Raw genomic sequence first — 27,970 nt, forward strand, 5'->3', positions numbered from 1 at the left:
CGGGGCCATCGCGCTCAGCGCGCGCTGCTTGAAAGCCCCGGGCGGCCGCCGCGCGCCGCGGCTGAGCCGAGCCGAGCCGAGCCGAGCCGAGCCGAGCCGAGCCGAGCCGAGCCGGAGCAGCCGCGATTGCCCGGGCGGGGCGGGCAGGATCGCCGCGTCCCTTGCCCCTCTGTCCCTCTCTCGCCCCACTCTCCGGCAGCGCCGGCCCGCAACGAGGTACAGCGGCCACCGCCGCGTGGGGAGGCGGCCCCGAGCCGGGATGCGGGGGGGCAGCTGCAGGAGCTCCTCGTGGCCCTGGCGCGGCCCAGCGCCCCGGCTGTGAGCTGGCTTGGCGGTCCTCGAGCGAAGATCGAGAGTGGAGATCGAGAGCACAGGGCACTCGGCTTTGTGTTCGCTACTTTCTTTGTTTTCCCGCTCTGCGGCATCATGGGGATCCAGGGCCTGCTCCATTTTATCAAGGAGGCTGCCGAGCCTTCCCACGTGAAGAAATACCAAGGAATGACGGTAGCTGTGGACACCTACTGCTGGCTGCACAAAGGCGCCTATGCTTGTGCTGAGAAGCTGGCCCGGGGAGAGCCCACGGATTTGTAAGTCCTTCTTACGTTTAGCTCTCAGCCCTTTTAAAACTAAAGTTTTGCCAACTTGGTGTTTCTTGAACTAAAAACTAAGTTACATTAGTTTCGCTTCTTACTATTGTTTCTGAATTCTGAGTTGAGGTCTTTTGAAATGGAAATTTTTGGCGATAAATAAACAACTTTCCAGCTGTGCAAAATAAAAAATATTTAAGATTATATTGGGGAATAAAACTCTCAAAATATTTTTTGTTAGAATACCCAAGGCTGTATCAGTCAGGCTTTTTGTCCTAGCATGTATCACTCTCAACTATAATCTAATTTCTCTGATGGAATTCTGTATGTGCAATTCTTTAATTTCAAATTTGATGTTATTTTCAGACACCTTTTTGTATGCAAAGAGACTTTGTAAATACTTCTGTGACAGAGGTTGTAATGATGCCAAGGAATTTTGAGACCTGTGTTGTGCTCTGAATAAGGTGTAAGATTTTTTGCTGAACATACTACGTTTTTAGTTAAAGTAGCTTTTTAAAAACACATTTACACAGTTACAGTTCTAGGGAAGGAAATGAACAAAAATTGTGGTCATATTTCAGATTCAACTCCACACCTTAGATCAGGTTTGCATTTCTTGCCCTTCTCTAGAAATATGGCTTGAACTTTTGTTTTAGATTGGATATAGGTAAGGTTGGAAGGGGCCACTGCATGTCATCTCATACAGGCTCCCTTAGAGAGCATTACTTGGGGTTGCGTCCAGACAGCTTTCCAATATGTCCAGAGAAGGAAGAGGTTCGAAAACCTCTCTGGCCAACCTGTTTCAGTGCTTGGTTACTTGCACAGCAAGGAAATTCTACTTATATTCTAGTGGAATTGCCGTGGTTTGGTTTCTGCCTGCTGCCTCTTGTCCTATTGCTTGGCACCACCCGGGGGCCCTTGGATCCATCAAATCTTGTTACCATGCACATATGATCTTAGACTGGCACCTTAACTATAGTGTAGGGTCCTTTCATACTTTAAAATTCATCTGGATGGAGGTATTATATAGCTACAGTGCTATGTGCTCCTGTCTTTCAAAAATCAGTTATTTTTCTGTCGCTCTAAATCTAGTTTCTTCAGTGCTCGTATCCTTGCATTCTAAATGCTTCTAAATCCCACTCTCCTTCTCCTCCCTTCCTCTGTTGATGAGGTTGCTTTTGCTGTTTTAAAGTATCCTTAAAATGAATTTTTTTTTTTTCTTTGAGCATCGGTGTAGTATGCTTGCTTAGTGTTTACAGTAGTTATTAGATTTCAATTCTGTGCTGCTGATAAAACGATCTCAAACACATCTGTAGGAATAACAGGTAAGAAGATGAGAGGTTTGAGGGAATAAATAACATCTGGAATGCCTAACAAATATTTTTTCTAGGGATGGGTTTGAAAGCAGTGGATGGTTGCCTCCTGAGCCATATACCATCTTCGCAGTTTGTACAGAACTGTCTTTCGGAATATTTTCAGCACTGTGCCTGTATTTTTAGTATGGGAAGATAGGTTTGCATGTCTTGTCCATAGGATATATGCATTATCTGGAGAGAAGAGCAGATAGTTCTACAAGGAGAGATTAAATAACCTCATCACTTCCAGCTCTACAAAAGTGCTTTTAGTCTGCCTTTCTGGGGGTAGGTCATGTGCTGTGCCTGTCTGCTTCCTGTTTCCCTGGCCATTGGAATTAAGTTGCTGAAAGTAAAAAGACAATCCATGTTTTAACTGGTTAAGTTTTTGTCAGTATTGAATAGCAAGATCAACTGAATTATACTTGAATTCTTATTTCATTTTGTCTGGGAGAGAGGAGCAGTCAGCTCAGTTCTGAACTGGGAGGTAGATTGTTTCTCTTGGTAAAAAAATCAACCAAACTGCATCCAAGTGTTCTTAACTTTTTCTGATACTGGGGGAATATTCAGCCTGTTATGATTTTTGAACAATAGTTAGTCCTAAATTTACAGTTCTCCTTTCCTGCAACTGGAAAATGTGTAATAATCTTGTGATTAACAATAAAGTGTATCTTACTTTTCTTATTTTTGTTGTTGTTGATACAGTTACGTAGCTTTCTGTATGAAATTTGTTCATATGCTCCTCTCATTTGGAATTAAACCAATTTTGGTGTTTGATGGATGTACCCTACCTTCTAAGAAGGAAGTGGAAAAGGCACGACGAGAGTAAGTACTGAAGTGTAGTGATTTGCAAGCAAAGCAGTTTTATCACTGTAGTAAAAATCAAAAACCCTCCAACTTCAGCTAGGAAGTAAGTTCTGGTAAACTCCGCTGCAATGTAGTATGATATTTTTTCATTTACATCTAAAATCGTACAAACTTCTTAGAGGTTTTATTCCAAAAATAGAAAGGCACTTCATAAATGAAAGCTATTTTATAAAGGAAGGAAGTAAGCCTTTGAGCAGTAGTTCCTGTCATGTATTAGAGACTTTTAGTTTACCCACACTTGTCATCTCTGGACAAAAATATTTTTTCCCAATATAACTTTATTTCAAATAAAATTGATTTGAAGTTGATAAATAAATAATTAATGAAATTGATAAATAAAATTGATTTCAAATAAAATTTATTTGAAATAAATCATCTTTCTCTACAACTAACAAGATAAAGATGTTTCAAATTTAGATTCAGGTCCTTATAAATGGGACTTTTCACTGAAGTTATGAGAATTTTTCAGTAGTGGTTGTTATTTATGAAGTCTCATGAGACACGTGCTTTCTTCAGCGCGAACAATTTCTGGTTTATGAAATTAAGTAAATTTGGTTTTCTGTCCTCTAAATCAATAACTATCTAGTGTCAGATACTCCCAACTCTCGTTAAATCTATTTTACTGCAAGCTGAGTGGGTGCATTTCTTCTTTTACACTGCTGATTTCAGTTCTTATTTGTCACTGTTTTCTGAGAAAATATTATCAATTTCAGCATTCAAATCTAGTTGTTCTTGTCAATGCAGTGACCTAGTTATTGGTTTGTTTTAAAAAATTATGCAATAGCCCATATTTGGGAGGTGTTACGATTTTCCCCCTTTCTTATCTGTCTCTCTTAGTCCCTTCTGCTGTTTGTTCTTTTAAGTGAAAAATAATCTGAGATTGGTGGATATTTTTGTCTTTCTTTTAGGAGGCGTCAAGCCAGTCTTCTGAAGGGGAAGCAATTGCTGCAGGAAGGGAGACTGTCAGAGGCTAGAGAATGTTTTGGGCGAAGTGTAAATATTACCCATGCTATGGCTCATGAAGTTATTAAAGTAAGTTGTCAACATTATTGATAATGCCAGTTTTAAAAAAATCTGCAAAAGGCAGCATATCCTACTCTGCGTTTTTCTGGCTACATCACTGCCTCTTCTATATAGAAAAGAAAAGTATTCCCACCTGCTTAGTTTCTAATTGCCCTGCATGTTAGGCACAATTAACAAGCTTGAAGTTTGTTATGCCTATTTGTATAAATAATAATGATGTGTCAAACAAAAGGCATCTCTTCCTGCCACTAGGAACTGAATTTGATAACACCTGTTTTACTTTTGCAGCACAAAAAAAATCTTTTTTTTTTTTTCATTTTTCCCTTGTCTAGTTTCTGAGCATAGACTACAGGAAAAAAAAAATCTGGCTGATTAAAAATTGTTCTAGTAGTTTTTTGCTATACTTTCAATGCAGTCATAGGGTCTTTATCAAAAAGTATTAAGTTTGTTCTAATATTGTTCTCTTTTGTCCACAATATAACTTGCATGAGTTCAAAGTTGTCATCTGTGGTCAGATGCAGTAGTGTTATAGGAAAGGTTGTTTTTGTAAACCAGTGTATATAGATCTAAACTGCTTTAAAGTGGAGTTTCTGGCTATGAAATATTGGACTCTTACTGGGGGCAGGATGGGTATGTGATTAAAAGGTCATGGTTTTGGCTATTTAATGTAGAGGTTTTTATGCTTTCAGGTCTCTTAAGGTAATTACTGAAAATTAATGCAAAGTACATGTATGCTTCTTGTTTATGTACAGGCTGCACGAGCCCAGGGAGTTGATTGTATTGTTGCTCCTTATGAAGCTGATGCTCAGTTGGCTTATCTTAATAAGATTGGCATGGTTCAAGCTATAATTACGGAAGACTCTGATCTTTTAGCTTTTGGATGTAAAAAGGTATGGAAGAAAATACTCATAACCTTTACCTCTTGCTGATATCTGAAAAGGAGAGTTTGAAGTTGCCAAATATGTTTGATGTATGGATTAACTCTTCTACAGCAAATGTGGGAAACAGAAGAGATGAGAATAGCACTTTGCCTTGTCTTGTTTCCATGAAGTGCAATGAACTGCCTTATATGGGTGAAAATTATTGTTTTCACTTCCTCTTAACTTTCAGGTGTTTCTGAAAATTGACAAGTTTGGAAATGGACTAGAGATAGATCAAACTCGACTAGGAAACTGCAAGCAGCTTGGAAATGTATTTACAGAAGAGAAATTCCGCTACATGTGTATTCTTTCTGGTTGTGACTACCTCCCTTCAATTCATGGAATTGGGTTAGCTAAAGCATGCAAGTTACTAAAATTAGCCAACAATCCAGATATTATAAAGGTAAACTCAGTTTTGCTTTGTGTTTTGTTTTTTGGCAGCCTATATCAGTATATACGAAATTTGGCACAACTGAAAATATGAAGCTTTCTTGTCTTCCTCCATTTTGAGGAGAATACTAAAAAGTATTTTTACCTGTTCTTAAAAAAGATACTGGCCTAAACTTACTCAAGTGTTGAAGCTGATATATATTTATAAGAAATATACCAAAGTAAGCTTAGGTAAAGAATTGTTTTAATCCTTCAAGGGTATATTCTGTTTGAAGGGAAACAATTTTTGGTAAGACTTTGATATTTTTTTTTTTCCCCCCACCCCTCATTACTGCTTTCTTTGGCTTCTGCAGATTAGTTATCGGAACTGTTCAATGAACTGTAACTTCTGTATAAGTACAGATTTATCTGTGTGAGGGAGGCACAGAGATTGGGAATCCTATTTCGTTACATATGTATGGATATGGACATTTCTATATTAAAAACAGTATGGAAGGAATGTGTGATATGATGCAAAACAAATTCATATAGGGTGTTTTTTTTTTTCTTGTCCAATGTATGAAATTAAAAGAAATCTCATATTAGGAAATACAGAGACTAAGAGGACGGGAATAACTTCTTCTGTATGGGTAGTAAGGGAGTAGAGAGGTTAAGAGCTAATAAGAAGAATACCTCATGGGGCTGTCCTGGAGGCAGGTAAATCTAATCGAGAAAAGCATTTTAATACGCAGTTTAATTAACTTAGTGTGTTATCTTCTTTCTTAAATTGCTTGTCTGTTTTAGTGTATTTATCTTTTTCTCTCACAGACAAAGAACAATGATTTTTAATTTTAAAGTGTTTTGTATCATAAAGAGCAGACATCAGAGCAACTGGTTTGGCTTTTGAGGAAGTAAAAGGGGAACTTTGAACTTTTCCCATGCAAATCATTATTTGCTTTGATGTATGTCTGAGCAAAATTCCAGGGTTTATTCTGGTTAATTTTGCAATTTTTTTCCATTAAAAGAACACCCACATATTGCTTATATGTCCTGATAATATGAATGATAAAATTTTGATGTGCATTAGTTTAAATAAATACACCTTAAGGAGATTATATGTTTTTCTGGTCTCTGATTTTGTATTGACTTATTTATTGAAGGAGATACAAAAATTGAATTGTGTTATTTTTGTAATTGTAGACAATTTGAGTGGGAAAAGAATGTACGAAGTTCTATTTTCTTTCCTTCCCCTATTTAAGTTGAATCTGCTTGTTGCAGTAGGACACTCATTCTACATTTAATTACAAGCAAAGATAATTAATATTTGAAATGTATTTAACCTTTCACATAACCTGTTAAAATGAAACAGTTGAGTAATTTCTTTTTTTGACAGGTTATTAAGAAAATGGGGCAGTACTTGAAGATGAATATAACGGTACCAGAAGAATACATACAGGGTTTTACACGAGCTAATAATACATTCCTGTATCAGTTAGTTTTTGATCCTGTCAACAGAAAATTAGTTCCTCTGAATGCATATGGAGATGATATTGATCCAGAAACACTAACTTATGCAGGACGGTATCCTTTGTGTTGAAACAGCAGAATGGGGAAATAAGAGTGAGCTGATGTGGTATCTTACAATTTCCATTGCATCTGTGGTGTGCTTAGATTTTTTTTTCCCTGCTTTGACTAAAATCTAGCTTTTCTACAGTCTTAAACTTCTGTGGGGGGGTTTTCTTCTTTTCTCCTTTGCTCTGATTTTTTTTTTTTTTTTAAGTGCAGGGAGTAACTAAATGACCTATTATTTATATAGGCAGAAGTTATTGATCTGGCTGTTTTCTTTAGAAAAAAAATTGTTAAATACAGTTTAAATATAAACTGACTACTTTATGGCTCTCTCGAATTTCTGCCTGTGTTGTGTGCTATAATCTCTTCCAGTTTAATTCTTGCAGTTTGTGCTCAATTCAGTCTCTAATCTTAGCATTTTCTTGTTTTACCTGATCCCTCTTCCTATAGAAAAGGTAGCATTTTGCCACATCTGTGCAATGTAAATTTCAACATGTAAGATTAGAAAAATGAAGGAAGAGAGGGGACTGTTTTAAGTAGTTACTAGCTTTGTATGTTCAAGCCATCTGATCTCTGGCATTTGCAGAAATTTGGAAGGAGGAAGTTGCTGCCTCTCCTGCTGATAATTGAAGACTTTAATATTGACTTGCATGATTTGCCAAAGACTACAGATCTATTGCAATTGCTGTTACATCAGATGAGCCAGGAGTAGTAGTATTAATCCTATGGGTTAATATTCTAGCCATGCCTTTTAGTGGAAAAATGGGAAAGCAGCTGTTCTAACTTTCATGGTACAATTGTTGAAATATAATGTAATATTCAGATATTTTCCTTTACTATGATGGAAACAGACATGTTGGTGATGATACTGCTTTTCAAATTGCTGTTGGCAATATTGATATCAATACAATGGAACAAATTGATAGTTATAACCCCGACACGGCACAGGTAACATCTTTATTATGAAGTTAGACATTAAGAACTTGATGTGGGTCTGAATGCTAATGGGAAAATGTGATTGAGTGTTATCCACAAATGAATTGTCAGTGAAAGCTATTCTGATATTACAGAAACTGTGTTCCCACACACATAATTCTCATTTTTTTAAGGTAAAGTTTTATTTTTCATGGTATTTGACTTTAATATCTGTTTTACTTTCAGACTTATTTGCTTAGTCCTTAAATCTATTTACAGAAGTAACTGGTTTAAAGAGAAAATTCTGAAAGAGTTTTGGATTTCTTCTAAGAATAATCCAAAATTGTTTCCTGAATAGAAATAAATTTTAAACTTTAAATTTGGTTTGAGATGAGCAGTTAGTTGTTGCATCCCAGGTTTGAGTTCAGATTAGGGGTTCTGATCTGTATTAGTTAAGCGAGTCCTGTGTACCCCCGTGCACCCCCCGTGCTTCCCCCCCCCACGATGGTTAGCTCCAGGCTGCCTGCCATTGGAGCTTCCCCCCGCCACTCTTGTAACCACTCGCTGCCCACTCCTGAGGATTCTGTGTCCGTCACCCCATTCCTGCGACCCCACTCGCCCCGAGGCCCCATGTCTGCCCCTGCCGCGTTCCTGTTGGTCGCTGTGGTCGTGTCATCACCACAGCATCTGCCCTCATTGGGTGGGAGGGCCTTTGCCCTCCCTGTCTCACCCCTATATCATCCCATGGTTCCCCATTCCCGGGGCCATTTTCGTCCGCGCGAGGTTGGGAGCGATCTGCGGCTTCTCCATCGTGGCTCCCGCAGCCATTAAAGCCTTCCAGCCGCCATGCGGATGGATTTGGACGACACCCTTGCCTCTTTATTTCCTCCCTCGCACCGATGGCAAAGCGCAGCCAGCCCATCCTGGTGCGCAGCAACAGAAGCGCCCGGGAATCGTGACACACGCCAGCCCGAACGAGAAGCCGAGGCGCCCAAGCTGGGCACTCGGGAGCTGACCAGGGCTGAGAAAAATAACACATTGTTGCTGTTAGTCACTTGTGCCATATTGAAATGAAGACATCATGGGAGTGCAACAAAAAGTATGAAAAGCATGAGAATTGTGGGAACAAAAAAAAGGTTTTTGTGGACTATGTCACTAGATGTACAGATGTCAATGTTTCCTTCCTTGTATTCTAAGTCAGGAAATCATATATAGAAGGCAAAATTATAAACCTGTGTCTTGTTTTTTAATTGTTTTGTGTAGCCTGTGCAGCAGAGGAGTTGTGGCTGGAATGACCAACGTGATAATCATGTAAATAGCATTTGGAGCAGAGAATACAAGTTTGGTCCCACTGAAGATCCTGCCCCTCCTAAAGTGCATTTCCCGGAGAAGCCATTAACCAAAGGCATGGAGAAAATAATTAGTGTTAAAGGACTAAAGCTTGCAGGCAAAGAGCTCTTGTCAAAAAGGCCAAGGAGTGGTATGTTTATATTAAATAAGTATATGAACAACAGTTCATATACTTAGTTCCTTTCCTGTGGGAAAGGAAAGGATTTTATCTTGTACTTTGGTGTGAGGCTTTAGAGGCTTAACTCTTGAATGTTATTGTCTTTATTCTGTTTTCAACAAGCTACAAGACTAACAAGCCACAATATTAAAGCCTAGATGATGATTAAGGGTGACAGCAAACTTTCAACAGGACTTGATCTTAACATTCTTTGGTTTGCTATAAAACTCTGGTGGTTTCAGTTTCAGGTTATGTTTAATACAGGATGTGTTTTGATATCCTTTTGGTTTTAATTTCTATCTTAAAATGGCTTGTGAAGAACTTAAAGCAGCCTGTTTTTTCCCAGCATTGATATTAGGCGAGTCTGAGTACAGACTGTGCTGCATCTAATACCCTGTATATGTGCTCTTTATGCCAAATTTTTCACTTTCTCTAGCGCATCTGTGTTATCTTGTCTTCTATGCCACCTGAGTTATATGTGCTCAGATAAACTGTGGACTTGTAATAGAAGAGGCACTTTTTCTTCCTATTGTGCTTTATGTTAAGTGTTTTCCACTGCTTCCTTTGCTTTCTGATTATACTGCTGGAGCTTTCTTTCTTTTTCCTTCGGTACTCCAGGTATCTTCCTATTCCCTTGCTTACCAAAGTCTGTAGGTAGTTCAGCAACCTGCCTCTAAACCAAATGTAGTTTCATTGTAGTTGTTCTGCCTTCACTCCATCTACCTTTTCACCAAGTTATTTTTAAGGCTATGTACTAGAAAACAATGGCATTAAAGACATCTAAACTTTATTTTCTTACCAGATCTTACTAATATGTTTAAGCCTGTGAGAGTAAATATGTAATGTTTAGCTAACTCATAACTGGTTAATTGTACAATGTGCTTTTACAGTGATGCTTAAATTGTCTTTAGATTCAGAAGAACTCTCAGACGGAGATCTGTTGAAGCAGTATTCATTTTCAAAAACAAAAAAAATCAAGGAGAATGATAATGATGGTCAAGCACAAAAGAGTGTGTCAGCAATACAAAACCTTGTTTCTCCAGGAATTTCCATCTCTCAAGAAAGCTCTAACTCCCTACCCAGAGTTAGAAATAAATTTGCTTCCTTTTTACAAAGGAAAAACAAAGACAAGGATGCTGTAATTGTTCCAGGAACAAGAAGCAGGTATGCTTATGTCACATGTTTTCATGAGTAGCAAAACACTATTTGCTATCCTGGTTGCTAAAATAGCCTGAATAATGAAAATAGGAAAAATGCTAACTCAAACTTTTTATGCAACTGTATTGCACCTCAGCTGAGATGGTGGATCTTTTGTGCCTAGGCATGCTATCTTTTGGGAGACAGATAATGTTCATTTTTTTACTGCTGAAGTGAAGACTGAAACTATTCATCGAATAGTTTGGTTTGGAGGGGACATTAAAATAATCTCATTCCAACCCTCCTGACACTGTCAAGACACCTTTTTCTAGACCAGGCTGCTCAGAGATCCATCCGACCTAATCTTGAGCACTTCCAGGGATGGGGTATCTGCGACTTCTCTGGGCAACCTGTTCCAGTGCACCACCACATTCACATTCACCACAAGGTGAAGAATTTCGTTCCAGTATCTAATTTCAGTCTCTTTTAACTTGTCCTGTCACTACATACCCTTATGAAAAGTCCCTCTCCATCTCTCCTTTAGGCTTCTCTGTAGATACTGCAAGGTGCTATAGGGTCTCCCTGGAACCTTTTCTTTTCTAGACTGAACAGCCCTGATTTTCTCAGCTTTTCTTTGTAGGAGAGGTGCTCCAGCTCTGATCAATTTAATGGCTCTCAAGAAAGTATTCAATATCTCTGGGGATCAAAATTAATTAGGAATTGCCTGGGGTTTTTTTCCAGGTAAAGGACATATGATATATCCCAAAAAATCAAGGGTAGCTACTTTGTGGCAAATATGTAAGCAGTTAATGAATACATGGACTTAAGTTGATGGGGCTTTTTGTTTATTTCAGTAAAGCTAAACCTGGTCGTACTCTATGACAAATACCTGTTCTTATCCCATCCCATTCAGCTGATACTATTGATCTCTGCAGCAGCAGTTTGAGAACCAGGACTTTGTTAGGTTTTCTTTTTTTTTTTATTTAGTCCCATTTGGCCACAACTACTTGAATTTGTTTTACAAAACATTATCACAATTAAATCTATTATTGTGTAATTTTTATCTTAAATAATGTGAATATTTTTGAGCAGTGCAATTTTACAGAACAGTCTTAATACCTTAGTTTTAAAGCAGACCTTTCTGAGCTGAAAGTTTTGGAAAGCTTTTTAATGCATGAAAAAATAAGAGTTGCCACTGATAGGTTCTTCCCTAAATCTGTGCTTAGTATTCTCAGGAACTGCTATAGCATAGAAAAAAAGTAGTAAGGTTCTATTTTCCTTGATAAGTGGTGCTGAAGTATTTCACTACTAGCTTTATCATCGTTAATATATTCTTAAATGTTGTAGGATTTCTAGATGTTTCTCATTCAGTTGAAGAACCTTCTTAGTATTTCAGTCAAAGAATGCCATTTTTACAGATGCTTTTTCCTGCTTTTTTTTTTTTTTTTTTTTTTTTTTTTTTTTTTTTTTTTTTTTTTGCTAAATGTCTCCCCGAGGGACTTTTCCTGTTGCCAAAATAATTTGTCTGCAAGGATACCTTGAAAATAAAATTGATGGTTAGAGACAATGATGCAAATGAGTATGTAATCATCAATAACTTTCTTCTCCTTTGCTTTCACTTTTTTTTTTCCTTTTTTAGGTTTTTCTGCAATGATGCAGTTATGTTTGACAGTAGAGCAAAGAAGGAAGGTGGTGCCCCAACTGAGGATGCTGAGCAGGATTGCCAGAAACAGGAAGTAAAACATGTAGATGAAGACGTTTCTAGGTTTTCAGAAACTGAAAAATCGTCGCAGACTGTCTTTACACCTCCTGGAAAAATGCAGAATAGTTGTTCCCAGTGGTTTAGCAGCCTCAAAAGTAATTCACGAAATCTTGGTCCATCTCAAACTGTATTTTCACAGCAGTTTCACCATCAGAGAAACAACTGCATTGTATCCCAGGAAGATCAGATTAATGTGGCAGTGTGTGATGAATCAGAGGAAGAGTCCTCCGCCTTAATAGAACTGGAACAGTCATCACAGTCTCATGGGTCTTGTGAGCCATCAGAATGCAGTTTGGAGTCTTCAGAAATCCTGCAAGTATCCAGCAATAGCTTAGGTGCAAAGGTAAGAAAATTAGACATTGTTTCAGCATTTGTTTTCACATTAAATTATAAAAGAAATTATTCAGTGAAGTCTCCTTTTCAGAATGGTGCCCTACAGATGCTGTAGCTTGTGCTAACAAAACTTACCTCTATATAGAATCACAGGATGATCATATTCTTGTCAATGCTTAACATAATTGTACAGAATGGATTGACATACTAGCTTAAATAAAATCTGTTCTCTGGTTTTAGTTTGTCTTGTCTTTGCTTTTATGAGGCACTGCTATCACTGCAGTGCCTCATAAAAGCGCCTGGTAGGCAACCTTTTGTTCTCTGCTTTTAGTGCCTGAAGTGCTTTCAGAAGCATATGCATGCCTTTGTAGTGTTGCTTGCTAAAAGACAGGTTTTTGTATGAGTTCTTAGAACTGCTGAAAACATTGCAGCTTAAAGTATAAACATGTAGCTATGAAAACATATATTGTGTTCACAAAAAGGCAACCTGTTTTAAAACCAGATCAATTTTCTCTTGAAGGAATCTGATTCTAGTTCAAAACTGAATGATGATCAATGTTCCCTGTCTCTGCTATTTTCTGCTGTTCAAACTAACAAAAAAAATACAATCATAAAGACAAAGGTAAGAATTCTTTTAATTTTATGAGCTTTACTAAACTCTGAAAATCAGTTCCTACTAGTTCATTTTAGAACTTGTAATGAAAGACTTAAGCCATGCAAATGTTGACAAGACAAAACTTTTATTCATGTTCATCTACCCTGGAGCTAGGGTGAAATATAACCACCTGTAATTGATAACAGAGTTGCAACCTGTTTGGGGGTTTTAAACACTTCAGTGTAAAGTAAGCCAAGGTAAGGCAAGAAAATCTATTTCAGGTTTTATAATATAAATTGCAGTAATGTTCACAGTCCAGATACAGTCACAAGATGCAACTGTAATTTGACTTACCTGTGTTTGCTTGTATGTAAAAGAATAAACTTATGTTCCTTGTCTTTGGAACATTTCTAAGAGCTTAATATATTTGTCTAGTTGATAACTTCTAAGACTTTAACAGCTCTGATTCCTTTGGTGGTGTCATTAGTTTTGGCCAAAAGATGTAAGAGGCAGATATTTTCTATGTATGTCCCCTAGTAAGTTTTCATGTAGACAGACTAAAAATCACAAACTTCACTCTGCCAGACAAGAATATTGTGTGTTTTGTAAAATAGTGACATCTTGTGGTTATTGTTAGGAACTTATTTGTTAAGGAACAAGTTACATTTGTATTTTGGAACATTAACATTTTTCCTGCTTTTTCTCAACAAGATTGAGTAAGGAAATCATCCTGGCATTCAGAATTTTTATTACTTTGGTTTAAAGGCTGTGTTTAATATGTTTTACATTATTTTGCTCATCTTAGAAGGTATATTGGGAGAATGAATATATTAAATATTGGGGGATCACATTATGGAAGTACTGATGTAATATAAGCATCGCATAAAAACAGAATTTCAGCATGCTTGGAGCCCTTCATGAAACAAAAATTGCTGAAAATCTGTGAGGACAATAGGGTTAAAGCAAGTGGATAGTAGGAGGATTTCCACCACTTATTTCCATGGCCATGAATTCCCTCTTCTGCTGTTATGTGCTGGGAATAATAATTATAAAGAATTACATCAGAAAACTGGCTTGACCAAAAAGTAACCTGACAACAACAGTGAAACGGTCAGTCATATTGTAACTTGGGTCCACCCAGACTCTTGGGACTCCTGAGAGTTGTTGCACCAGTAAGACCATGGGAGAGGCAAGGTAGAGATAAGGAGCACCACTTCTGGTTCAGTTTTCTTTCAGAATTTATTAAAATCTTGTTAGGATATTTATTAGGATCCTGCAAGTGTAAAACAAGGGAAGTGTTTGCTGGTGTTAAAAACAGCAGAAGATACCAAAGGGGAAAATGAGTTCCAGATTTAAGGAAGAAGCAGTTAATCACATAATGCATAATTTATTGTGATTTTGGTAAACTCAATATCAACTATGTAGATTTACTTAGAGAAATTTAATAACTGGGGGAGGCAATCTGAAAAGTTTGTCAGCTCTTATTGTGGTTCCAATCCAAAATATGAAGTGCTACCTACTCAATTCTAATATCAAAACTAGTAGAAGCTTTTTACTAAAAAATGCCTGTATGATACAGAGTTCCCTAAGACCTCAAGTTTTCATCTGTGATACTATTTCAGCTGTGGTTTTTACTGCTAATTATTTTTCACAATTGCTGTGAGCTCAACAAAGAGTGTAATACTGATAGTAGAAAAGAGCATTCTGCTCTGGCATGAAATTTCTTAGCAGGTGTTCACCATGCAGGTTTGCCTACTTTTGGGTTAGCTAAATTAAGCTCAAATTCAGACATAATTCAGTACTACAGGAATACGTAGGATTTAGGTGCCTTCATATGCTGCAAAAAGATCAAGGTGATTAGATAAAAAGCAAAATACTATAAATTTTGTTCTTCGTAGTATTCCAGTTCCAATTTTTAGCTTACAACATTCTAAACACTTTTTTCCCTCCTTGGAATACCAAGATCTGCTTAATATATTTAGGTAGAAACAGTGCAATTTCAATAATAGGATCACAGAATCATTAAGTTTGGAAAAGACTTTGCAGTCAGGTCTAGCTCTCAACCCAGCACTACCATGTTCACCATTGAATTGTATCCTGAAGTACCATATCCACACAATTTTTGAACACTTCCAAGAATTGTGATCCTGCCACTTCTCTGGGCAGCCTGTTCCAATGCTTTACAACCCTTTGCAGGAAGAAATTTTTCTTAATATCCAATTTAAACCTCCTCTGGTGCAACTTGAAGCCGTTTCCTCATGTCTTATTACTAGTTGCCTGGAAGAAGAGGCCAACCCTCATCTGGCTACACCTTCCCTTCAGGCAGTTGTAGAGAGTGATGAGGTGGTCCCTGAGCCTCCTTTTCTCCAGGCTAAACACTCCCATCTCCCTCAGCTGCTCATCATCAGACTTGTGCTCCAGACCTTTCACCAGCTCTATTGCCTGTCTCTGGACATTCCAGTGCCTCAATGTCTTTCTTGTAGATAGGGACCAAAACTGAGCACAGAATTTGAGATGCAAAAAAAATATATAATAAATGTGTGTGGTGGGGAGATGGCAAAATGCCACGATGTTTCAGAAACAACGAAGCTATGAATTCTCTTTGAAGAAAAGGCTGCTGAGATGTTCCAATTTAAATCTGGTTGCATTTAAGAGAGAGATTCTGGCCAAGCACAGCTTTTCTGAGCTCCTGGTATAGAAATTGGATAAGAAGGTCCAGCTAGAGGTCTAAGGCTCCTTGGGGTCATTTTACTGTTACCTGTGCTCTTGCTTGTGGCTACATCTTTGTGAAATCTGAGTGAAACTCGCAGGAGTGATACCAGCGAGTTGCTGCTCTTAAAATTCTAAAAGATGGCATTACATGAAAGCACAACAAATAGTCTTCAAACAGATGAAAAAGTAACTATTCAGTAGGTTTTAAAAACTGAATTAAAAAGAAATTAGTATTTACAACCTTAGTATGAAGACTTATGGAAGTGGTTTTGCCAGTTCTTACAGCTGCAGTATGTCTTGTGTTTGAGATGATATTTTTTAGATTATAGACTATCTAAATATACTTTGTTGTGGCATTTCCAATTTCATTATCTCAACACAATGTAAACCACTATTTTTTTTGATTATAAACTTTGCAGCATGGTATCTGTTGCTTGCAGGTTGTCATTTTTACCATGTGTACTACAATATTAAAATTCCACAGGTTCCTGGATTGCGTAAATCCAGTAATATAAGGTCTCATATGGCAACAAAGCTCAAGCCATTGATACCAGCTAAAGTAAGTGGACTAAGCAGGAAACCTGTGCAGAAGAGAAAGGACTGTGATACTGAAAATAAGCTGGGGCTGCAATCCACTATTGGGGAACTCTGGAAAAGTTTCCAATTTAAAAGGTGAGTTGCTTTAACCCTTTACTTAGTACACTGCATGCTTTTTTCCCAAAGAAACAATTTTCAAAGCAGACTCTACACATGCTCTCCATAGAATTCAATAAGGATAACAGTGCAGGATTAGATATTTTCTACATGCAATTTATAACTTCCTAAGCTTGATGTAAACATGAAGCATGGTTTTTGGTAAATATGTTTTTCATCTAACCAGGAAAAACTCTCAGGTAAAATTCACTTAATGAATTTTATTGATAATTACATTTAGTTTACCATAATTGATATGAAAATTGTTACCATTGTTTGCAATCAAACACCAAAAATCATTTCTTGACCTAAATGCAAAAGCTGCATTAAAGTTGCTAAATTTGAGTCCAAGACTGCTTCTATTTAACTCTGTGTCACCCACATTTGGAGATGGCTGATTGTCAGAAGTATTCTGCTTTCAAGATGACAGTGAACTGATGGAATGTTTCTGTTAGCTGGAGTTTCTGGTTACAAGAGACATTCTTGCACACTATAAAATGCTGTTGCTTTTCCTTGTGGAGATGACTTGTCTAAATTGAAGTTTCTGCAAATAGCTTCAAGGTTTGAATTTGAAGGGCAACTGTGATTTCTAAAAAGTACAACAGAATCTGAACTGTAGTTATTCTAACTTACACTATCTCCATGGGCTCAGATAAAAACTCCTGGTGGCAAAGTTTTCCCAGCTTTAAGTAGCAATCTCAACTTTGAATAAATAAGCCTTATTTAAATAAAATTATTTTCACTAACTTGAAACCAAATGTGAGTAGGGGAAAAAGTATTCTTTGCACTGAGTAGTAAGTGTTGATTGATATTGGTGAGCATGTGTTAATTCAGATGAATGTATTTTAGTAAGTTTGGGCCTTAGGGTAGGTTATTATAAACATACAACTGTTTTCTGTTTAAAAAAAATGACATATAGTATTTACATTTTTAGAAATTTTTCTTATTTATTATCTTCATTATGGGGTGTGAGAATGACTGACAGTTTCAAAGAGGAAGTGAAAGTGTTTATGTATTTCTCTATTTGGTCTGACCAGGGTTGCTCACAGGGAGAAAATGCATAAATTTGGATTTATCAGGATACAGGCAGATAGAACAGTGTGAGCCTAGGTGGCACACTCTGCTGATGGTTGCAAGACTTGGCTCCCACCACGCACATTTTATCCATCCAGTTTTGGTTGGTTTGTAACCTCTGGGTGTTTATACTGGGGATATATATTTTTCTATTGCTTCTATGTAAGCAATAGTTTATTAGTTTTTAGGGGATTTTTTTTCCTCAACACGTTTCACAAATTGGGTTTTTTACTGCTAGAACTTGCTTAGATTTTTTTGTTTTTTCAGATTTTAAGATGTTTCTAAATTAGCCTTATGTTTTAACAATTATGTTACCTTATGGCAAATACATTTTGTGGGACGCTAACCGCTAACCAGTTCTGCCTCAATGTCAAGGCTCACAGGAGCAATGAAGTGCTCCTGCATATAAAACCACACTTATTCAGAAGACTTAAATGTTAAGGAGGCATGTACAACCCGAAGTAGGATGGGGTACATGCAGTCTTTCATAAATAAAGCTAACAGCTATCATTCTGTCAGTTTCAGTGATTTTTTTTCAGTTTCAGTGAATTTCACTGAAATTGAAATTAAAACTTTGCATCAGAAATTTTTATTTTTTACTTATTCATAGGTGGAGTGGGTAGTTAGGTGAGGGGTCTTTCTTTGTTTTAACCTGTATATTCTTACAGGCCTATGGTTAGAAACACAAAATATCATAACATTCTTTGGTTTTGTTTTGTCTTTGGTTTTTTTGTGCAGAGAGTATGAAAAACTTCCTTCCTGTAGAAAGTCAGATCCTTTGTCTCCAATCAAAGATAATATACAGCTCACTCCAGAAACAGAAGAGGAGATCTTTAATCATCTGGAACGTAGTCATGTTCAGAGAGCTATATTCCAATGAACTGCATGCTGTTCATAATGGGATGGATTTTTAATCATTGTCAAAATTTACGTTTTGGATATTTCATCAATATATAAAAGATACTTTGAAAACCAGCAATGTACTTCAGTCTGACTAGTGATTTATCATTTCTTTTATAAAAGCGTGAATTCAAAGGTACAATTCTGTACTGACTGGAATAAAATAATTCAGATTCCTCTGTTCTCTTATTTGAAGTCCCCATGCTAATTTTTTCTCTCAAAACGTTTAGTTGCCCCTGGGCATTTTATGTAGGTCTCACATACAATCCAAGTTTCTGCAAGAGCAGCAGAACAAGTTTGTGTCTTAATTTGTGATAATTAATATTTTTTGCCTCTTTCTTTTTTCTTCTTGGGGCTAATCTGGCTTCAATACAGGTTTAAAACTGCTGTTAAGTGTGCATAACAGTCTGCAGTATACTTCCAGTAGTCTGATAACTATTTCTTTTCCCTATAAGGTAAGATTTGCTCTCTTGACACTTGGCTTTCTGTTTGGTTCAGTTGTGTTGGTGGTAGGAATAACTGGGTGTCTGCAGAAAGGAATATCACAAATATCTGGTCCCCAAATTCTCACATTAATAGAATGCAATCCAAAAAAATATAATGTATTCTTCTGTTTAACATGTCTATTTCACATTTTATATTCTTCTCCAACAACAGACACCCAAAATGCTGGTCTTCAGAGTCAGGGTTACAAAATAGCATTGTCATCACAACAGGCCAAGCTTCAGTGTTCAAATAAAGGAAAAGAATGCAGGAGACTAGAGCCCTTGCTGTCTTTGACTCAATTACTATGAAAGAGTATGATGGGATTTCAGATTTCTACCTTGCAAATCAGGATTTGAGTCACTGTAAAGGTATGTTTGGAACTTGCCTATTTTTAGGAATGGATAGTATTTCTGCAGCAGATGAAGGTACAAAAATATCTTAACCTGTGAAATATATATTTTCCATTCCTGAGATTAATGCTTTCCCTCAGCCTTTGAGCTTTTTGCAAGAGTTTCAAGTTTGAAATTACCTATGAGAGGCAGAGGTTTTTAGGTTGCAATGTACTTTTTTTTCTCTCTAAGAGAATTTTCATCTATGAAACTGAAGTGAGCAGCTGAATTAAATTACAAAGAAGCTGCTTAAAAGAAAATATTGATCCCCAAATTTGTGGAATCAGCCCTCTTATTTCTATATTTGTGTTGAAAGTATGGGGAACAAGCAATTGAAGCAATGATGCTCTAAGACAGGCTTTCTCTCATATGAGCACCACTAGAAAATTCCTACCACTGAAAAGCAGTATTTTAATGTTGATCTTCAGTGAGAACTATCTCAGATATGATGTTACAGATGTAGGCCAGGGATAAATGTTTGTGTTTCTAGTCATAGAACTGTTGCCTAGGATGAATTTTTATGTGTTCCTACAAATATAATAAAAATGGCAGAATGAGTCTTTGAAGGGAAAACAGAAAAACAATCTAGTTTCATCCATTGCTTATTTATTGGTTTGGGAATTGCAAGGTTTTTTGTACAGTGCATCCTTACCTTTTTCCTGCCCCTTCAATCAAAGGGCCACCTGTTCCTGCTTTAGTGGATCATCATAAGAGACAAGCTACTTGGTTTTGTGCTAGCAAGGACAGATGATTTTAAGAGATTATCTTTTGTGACAGCTACATTGTATGTTCTTAAAGCAGATTTCTTAAAAATACTTCTATATAGTTCCTGACTTGTGTTTTGGAGGTCTTGGGTGTACTGACTTCACATTACAGAGGATCCTTTTCAGGAATAGAGGCACCTCTTACATTACATGTAAATATGTAACTTGTAAGCATATATAATAGCATTTCAGTTTTATACTTCTAATGTGGAGTTATTGTGTTGGTGTTTGCTCTGTGGAAGGTGCAATAACATAAATGCAAATGAATTGGTGCAAGACTTTATTCCTGAGTTTAATAGGGTAGGGTAATATTCCATAGTAAAAGTTATTAAGCATCAGAATAGGAGAAAGTAGTACAGGTTATAATGGCCTGGGCAGGATAAAATATAACACAATGAAAAGAAAAAGGGAAAAAAAAAAACGTGGAGGAAACAGTTAGGTGATTTTAAAAAAAACGCAGGCATTTAAGATTTGGGTAGTTGGAAAACAAGAAGTGAGTAGGAGGAATTGAAAGCAAATGGCAAAGAGGGGCATAACTGTGTGTTGCTTGCTTTATAATCTCATAAAATACTAAATGTACCTTTTTTAATATCTATAACTAATATTTCTATTGTATATATTAATATTTTATCAGCAGTACTTCAGAGTATTCTTACAAAATTGATGGCATTGCTATACCATATTAAAAGGGTAAATCTGGCCCAGAAAAACTAAATTTAATAATGGTGGTCTAATCAAGCTTCACTTTTGAAAGTGCTGGCTGGCCATTCCTTTATCAGAATTCTCATATGACCGATAAATATGCAGTATCACAGAGAATTAATGTGAGAGTGTGATCATCTAAATCCAGTCATGGTTTTGAAACTGTAGGTGACTTGTCCAAATTCAACTGAGTATTTCTGCTTAAATCTTTTATATTCCTTCTCACACAAATCAATACAGTAGAGTTATTTTTATGAATGCATGTGAATAAGGATGTTTTGAGTTCAATTAGCAGCTATTAGCATCCTTTTTTTAACAATTAGCTAATTCTGTTAAACTAAATACAATCTTAGACATTTCACCTCACCATTTTTTCTCCAATGAAGATGATTTTAAATTTAGCTAATGCTAACTTTAGTGTATTAAAACCATTTTCATTAGCAAACACTGTGACCTTCAATGTTCACCTGAATTACAATGAACATTTTTTAAAAAGTTTTAGGTAGAACTAAATAACATAAGTACAGATTTATAAAGAATTTTTAGTTTAAATATAGAGAACACTGACTTCTGAGATTATGGATGCTAAATGCAAGAAAACATTGAACATTTTTGGTGGGTTTTTGTTAGGGGATTTTTGTTGTTGTTTGGTTGTTTTTTTAATAAGGTAAATTGCTAAGCAAAGTAGAGTTCAGTTAATGGTCTAAAATCTGATCAAAACTAAGCTGGATTGTCCTGTGTCTAATATGATACGTATGTTCAGAGGCTTCAATAAGCTAATATTTGTATTGGCTTAAAAGTCTGCTTCTTGGAGGTCAGTCACAGTAAGAACATTCATCTTCTCACTAAACTATAAAAATGATACCATTTTGGAGGCTTCTGTGGTTTGTCTCGTTTTTATTGGTTTCCTGTGTCTGGCATGCACATTTTGCCAATGTCAGAATCCTGAAGTGATATCTGTTGGAAAAATTTCTGTCTGACAATAAAGACCAAGAGACTGTAGGTTTTTTAAATTTAATGTGGATTTTGCCCACTTTGATTTCACAACATTTAATAGCTTCAGGCATGCAAGAACATTATGCTTCTATGTTCTGGTCAGTATTTTTAAGTCAAATTTCAGCTGGCTTTGAAGAAGGAAAAAAAGCATATATATTGGCAGTGCTTAGCTGAATAAATACAAACTACATATAAATATAACTTTATTAATATTAATGAATCTTTTGCATATCCTCAGGTTTCTTTTTTAAACAATTCTTTAAAACACATAAAAGCTTTGCATAACAGACAAGTTAGAGTAGTCAAAGTGTAGTTTTGGTGTTAGTTTTTTCTTTTTTGTGTTTTTTTTTCTTTTTTGGCTGCCATTATGTTATTTCCTCAGCAAAAACAACATGAAAGACTTCCCTTCTTTGCCCTAGCCCACATTTTGATTTATTTATATATTAAACCATCAAAATGCCTTCTTATCTGCTTTTTAAGCCAGCAGTGGCAAGTGGAGAGAAGGAATTTTGTGAATTTTCTGAAAGTTATAATAGTCTGCAGTAGCAATTTCCCCAGAACTAATGATTGTTTGATCTGTCTTCAAAACAGTCCACTGAAGATTTCTGTAATTTCCCAGGTTATAGATTATTATTCTAATCTTATTTACTCAACCTTGAAGTTAGTTCACTGACGTCATTATTTGTCTCCAAGGGAACACTGACTACTGAACTTTACAGCTAAGAATTTCTGTTTTCATTCCCTCTTTCAAATTTTAGACTCGCTTCATAGTGATGGTATGAAAGTGGAACAGTAATTTAAAATATCCTTATTCTATGTCTCCTCCTCTACAGCAAAGGACAATATTTGATGTGCAGCCCCATTTTTATTTTCCCATGCAAAGTTATACAGCTGTAATTAAGCACTAAGAGACTGTGAGACTAGTTGCCTGAGGAAGTTCTTTTTTACCTGAGACTTCTGTGGATCAACACAGGTGTTACAAAAAAAACAGCCCAACTTGCTGAATTTGTTTCATGTTTGCCCAGTACTAAGTGTAATAGACCACTGACCTCTGGCAAGTATTTGAAAAACAAAATCCTTCAAATTCTGGTAGAAAACCTCATTAGGGTTTGTTCCGAATCCTCTTCAAAAAATACAGCACAATTTAAGGCAACACAGCAAAGGAAGAGTAGGGGAGGTGTTACCAATTATTAGAATTAATATTTAGACTGCAGTGGTCTAGAGCATTAACTAAGACTCTTTTCATAACCAAATATAAATAGTAAATAACACATTGCTAAGTGTAAAGTTTTAGAGACAGTTGTGAAATCCAATTAACTGGTGTTTAATGGCCTTTCATGAAACAGTGTTTCAGCCAAAAAGTACAGAGCAGTAACAAGGCTTTTTACTGTGTAACAGTGTACAGCTCAGAAGGCGTGGGTGCTCAGCGTGTTCCTTGTGGGCAAGGCTCCTATGGATTCAACTCATTACCTGTGTCTAGAAAGCTGGGTAATATTTATTGCTATGTTAATTAAACAAAAAAATAGGATAATTACCATCCATATCTGAAAATCTTGTGAGCCTGTTTGACGGTCTGAAAATAGGGACCATTTTGCACAGTAAATCAGAGCTTACTACTGATTTGCTGGCGTGCCTTGTAATAAAGGAAAGGATATATTTACAAATTTCTGGCCTTAGGACCCTGATCACAAATCTATACCTGAACCTAGCTTTCACAAGGAAAGACTCTGAACATACATCTTCAGATGAACTGTTCAAAAAGCTCCCACCAACTATCACCAATTTTAAGCCAAATAAAGCAGTTCTGGAGTTGAAACATTTTATGCAGGGTGTGTGAAGTGCTTCTTCCACTCTCCTTGACACTCTCCAAGTAGCAAGGAGTACTGTTTTGGGCACCATACTTGAAGAAAAATGTAGACACCCTGGAGACAGTCCAGAGAGAAGTAAAAAGAATGAGCAACAGTCTAGAAGACAGTATGAGGGAGGGTGGAAGGAATTGGCATTGTTTAGTCTAGAGAAGGGAGGGCTAAGGAAAGATGGGATGTCAGCCCATAAACCATGAACAATGTTTCTGCAAAACAGAAAATATCAACTATAGATTGGGAGCCAAGCAATAAAAAGTACGCAGCAGGGGATCTTCAATCTTGTGGCTGGAGTAACTTTCCTTAAATAAATTGGTTAAATGCTTAATAAAGTTTTCTGGCTGCATTTCATTTTCAGTTTAAAAATTAAGTACTGGTATCTGCAAAGATATAAAGCAAAAGTAAACTCTGTATACAAGCTGTAACTTCTAGGCCAATTCAGAAGCCTTAACAATAAACTTTCTAGAATGTCTGGAAGATTTTTGTATTAAACAAGTGCCTGCAGTAAGTCATGCCCACTTAACATGACAGGATACTAGTTGCTGAATGCGACCAAGGTGAACATAATTAGTGCAAAGTTTATAAGTAGCAGGACTCTCTTTTCATTTGGGTTTTTATTTCATTTTTCAGACCAGCAAGAAAATCTCCTGGGGTGGAAGTGGTTCCATCCCAATTTTTAATTGAATTATTTTCTTCTTGTGGGCCACTGAACAGAGGTATTAATTTTGCTAACAGTTGTGGTAGTTAATTTTGTGTAAAATCTGACCCTCTTTCTATTCTGAGTCTATAATGTTTCCAGAATTGAAACGTGGCTTTAAAAACTTAAAAGCAGCTGTTCTGAATATTTTTGTGTTTAATGAGGAAACTGGTTTTCCCTTTTTGTATCACTCTTCTTTAATTCTGAATGTTTTGGACCTGAGTTTTCAGCCCTGTCTTCTTGCTTCATTCCTACTTCTTTCTAGGGATCTAAATAATAAGTATAAGTAAACCAGAACATTACATCTAGATATACACACTGGAAAATCATAAAAATTAAAGGACATTTTAGGCTCGTATCCTTCTGAACTGAAACATGGAACTTCATACTTTCTGTGTGGGGAGGAGTATTTATATCACTCAAGATTTACTTTATTTGTGCTTCTAGAGACCTGATAACTTGGAGGAGACCATTTACCAGTGATTTGCAAATGCATCTAGTCAGAAAAGAGGATCAACCTGGGCTCCCCTTCCCAGAGGGCTGCTAGAAATCATCAGATATGGCAGGTAGAGGAAGTTACTCCATCACAATTTTATTTTACTTAATATATTATATTGTGCCATACCTTCTTAACTCCTTAAGGCTGCAAGTTTTCTGGAGTACTTACCTGCTTGATAGAGTACATAAACATACAGCTATCACATACAACTGTAGTGAGAGTAAATTCTGAGTTGCAGTCATTTAGCTTTTATGGGTCTCAATAACAGATCTCAATGCAACAAGGGTCAACAGTACTGTCCTCATTTTTTTTTAATAGAAACTCTATTTGGACTGGCTTGGAGGATTAGCCACTGTTCTCCTCTAAACCGGTGAGAGAGTAAAAAATAGCATGTAGATACTTTGAATCACAGTTCTGCACTGTAACAAGGAGACATCATTCCTGAAATCACCTGAAAGCACCTTGAAAATTGCATCAGCAATGAAACTTGATTATAGGACTACTAATGTGACCTTCTGCAGTGGGTCACAGATGGTCAGAACGGAATAGTATAAACATACAAGCCCAGAAATGTCAGTTCATAAGGTTGACTGTAAACTTAAAATCAGCTTTTAGGAGATCTAGGAACACCACTGCCTCTTGATTTATTTTAGGTTCTGCACCAGAAAAGCTAAACAAGGGGAGTTGAATAATAGAGATGTGTAAAAAGAAGAGGAGCAATGTCCAGCCAATTAGAACTAGCCCTAATTCCAAGAAAAAACATTCATCTCATTACCCTTCCCATCTGGCCCTGCTTGCTTATAAACAGGTGACTAAACAATATTCTTTGAGAACAGTTACATTTCAGCTGGAAGGCAAAGATGCACGTTTGTTCTGTACAGTACTAAATGAATAGACAACACAAGAATGTATCAGTCCAGTGAGTTATACGTCTAAGCCTCCATTGTCTGGAACATAACTTATAAAGCTGCTTTTGCACTTGAGACATGTGCCTAATATAGCTGTGGGTAAGAGTGTCTGAACATTCCTCAGCTGTGCCTGCAGGAGGAAGAGTGTAAAAATGTTCAATCTCGCACATTTATAGCTGTTGTGAAATGCTGGCATGCTCTAGCAATCAGCATTAATACTTGAGTTTGTTTTGTGGATTTCTTATTTAAATGACACTAATTTAAGTTTGAAGAACTTAAATCTATATGTGACGTGGATTTAGATATGAGTGTGCTTGTGTCTGTATGAATGCTGGAGATGAAGAGGTTGAACTAGGAGTTTTCTACAACTCTTAAATACCTGTGGGTCAATCTTTAAATATTGCATATGTGTAATACCACTTCTCTAGTGGTGCCTTCCTGGGCAGCTGGAGGCTGTAGAAATGTAGGTTATATGTAGGTACAGAAACAAGTGATATACAATGGTTTCTATAATGCCACTGAATTCACACATTCTGGAGTTTAATCATCAAGATAAATACTATAACTTAATGAAAATGAAAACAAAGATGACTTCTGAAATGAGGCAATGTAGTGTATTTTCATGTATGTGATAAATGTTTCAAAGAAATCACTAGCCAGTGAAATCACTCAATTGGCTCCATTTGTCCTTTTACAAAAAATAGATTTGGTGTCGTGCAGTTGTGCTGCATGAGAATCCATAATTTATAATGGATTTTTAGAGGGAGTTTTTTTCCAGGACAGATTAAATATTTGGACTCCAGGACTGTGGGAAACCACACATTACTTAGAATGAATGTCTGTTCTTTAATTCAGGTATTGGCCTGTATCCTGGGGAGTTGTAGCACTTGAGGACTTTGAATATCATTCAAACCTACCTTAGCTCTACCCATCAGTCTTGCCTAGAGCCTGACTTGACTGGACTAGAGATTCTGGCTCACAAAGTGTCTGTGCAGCTTGTGGGAGGCAAAATAATCCCTGAAAAGCATGGTAGAAAGATAATTGGTGGGGTCTTATTTTTATCTATACATGTGGTCCACTGAAGGTGAACTCCATTTGCTGGAAAATGGTAACATCTGGCAGATTTATTTTCAGTTAGAAATGTATCTTATTTTACTTTGTGACTGTATTTTTTTCAAACAAAACCTTACTGTTTTCAATTGTTAAGTGTTTGAAATTCTGTTTTGAATGAGTCATGGTAAAGCTGGACATTTCAGAAAATATTTAGGAAAGGTGATATATACTGGGTAACAAGGGAAGGTAAATGCTCAAACTAATGCATTCTGTCAATGTTATTTAGCACTCCTATGGAGGAGAACTCTAGAAAATGACCTTTTGCCTCAGCTTGACCACTGTAAATGTCCGGCCTCATTAATCCAGAATGCTAGGTTAGCCTTTGTTCTAAACTCCCTCAAGATATCCTAGGCCATTGTTATGTGGTTACTTTAATCTCCCAGATGTCTGCACTGCTGCCAGAAAATATTGGCTTTGTTTTTTCTTTTCTCCAGTAATCCATTGCCTTTTGCCTGCTGGTTTTCGTGTCCTACCTCTAGTGTGCACCTAGCAGCCTTTTGAATCAGGCCAAAGAACGTTATCTGTTTGAAAACTAGTATCAAGGAAGCAAAAAAAAATCAATGTGCTGACACACAAAGGTCATATGTTCATCTGCTAGACTGAAGAACCCATTATCAATTCTTCCTGCCTAAACTATTAAGGAAAAAACTATTTAAAAAGAGTAGTTTAGCCATCTCTTATCCATAGCTAAAGTAGGTGTTTTTTTTTTCCCCAACATGTGAATCATTCTTTTGACAATTCTTTGAACTTTCTCCAAGTTGCAACATTAATCCTGAATTGTACTCACTAGATTTAGTGTAGCAGCAGTCATTCCATTGCCAGGTGCAGAAGTAAAGTTAAAATTCTTCTCCCTGTACACTAATCAAAAGGACTGTATTAACCTTTTTTTTATTACTGGCAACACATGGTGGCTACCGTATGATTATTCTCATATTCTTCTACAAGACAAGGCCCAGCAGCATCTCCTGTAGTTACAGCTGTAGCTGGATTTTATACATGGCTGTTGTATTATAACTGTATGTGCTCACCTTCATAGCACCCACTAGCAATGATCTGACCTTCACTTTTTATCACTGTCTGTTGCCCTGTAAAATATTTACAGTGAGATACTTCTCAATCATTGTTACTCTAATTGTGCCATTGTGTTTCTTTCTGAATACTTCTAGAATCCAGATAGAGAGCTTCCATGTTTCAAATGGGATGGTGGGCAGGGTTTAAAAAGCTCCTTTCTAATACATA

At 36.7% G+C, this 27,970-nt stretch overlaps 1 protein-coding gene across 1 annotated transcript; it reads left to right on the plus strand.

Moving 5' to 3' along the window:
- The first annotated feature begins 110 nt into the window (after positions 1-110).
- EXO1 (exonuclease 1) lies at positions 111-18,390 on the plus strand. Its single transcript, XM_053974601.1, has 13 exons — positions 111-587; positions 2,645-2,764; positions 3,715-3,838; positions 4,582-4,719; positions 4,940-5,152; positions 6,512-6,699; positions 7,539-7,635; positions 8,866-9,082; positions 10,021-10,273; positions 11,886-12,351; positions 12,862-12,963; positions 16,133-16,320; positions 18,154-18,390. Exons 1-13 carry the CDS (start codon positions 427-429, stop codon positions 18,293-18,295), a joined length of 2,409 nt encoding a protein of 802 aa, XP_053830576.1. The 5' UTR covers positions 111-426; the 3' UTR covers positions 18,296-18,390.
- The last annotated feature ends 9,580 nt before the right edge of the window (positions 18,391-27,970 follow it).

Source organism: Vidua macroura, chromosome 3, assembly GCF_024509145.1.
Source record: "Vidua macroura isolate BioBank_ID:100142 chromosome 3, ASM2450914v1, whole genome shotgun sequence".
Lineage (NCBI taxonomy): Eukaryota > Metazoa > Chordata > Aves > Passeriformes > Viduidae > Vidua > Vidua macroura.

Excerpts from the sequence above, each read along its gene's own strand:
- EXO1 (XM_053974601.1), top strand. The coding sequence starts at position 427 with ATGGGGATCCAGGGCCTGCTCCATTTTATCAAGGAGGCTGCCGAGCCT. Across the intron at positions 9,083-10,020 it reads GTCAAAAAGGCCAAGGAGTG|ATTCAGAAGAACTCTCAGAC; the intron begins GTATGTTTATAT and ends AATTGTCTTTAG. Across the intron at positions 12,964-16,132 it reads ATACAATCATAAAGACAAAG|GTTCCTGGATTGCGTAAATC; the intron begins GTAAGAATTCTT and ends AAAATTCCACAG.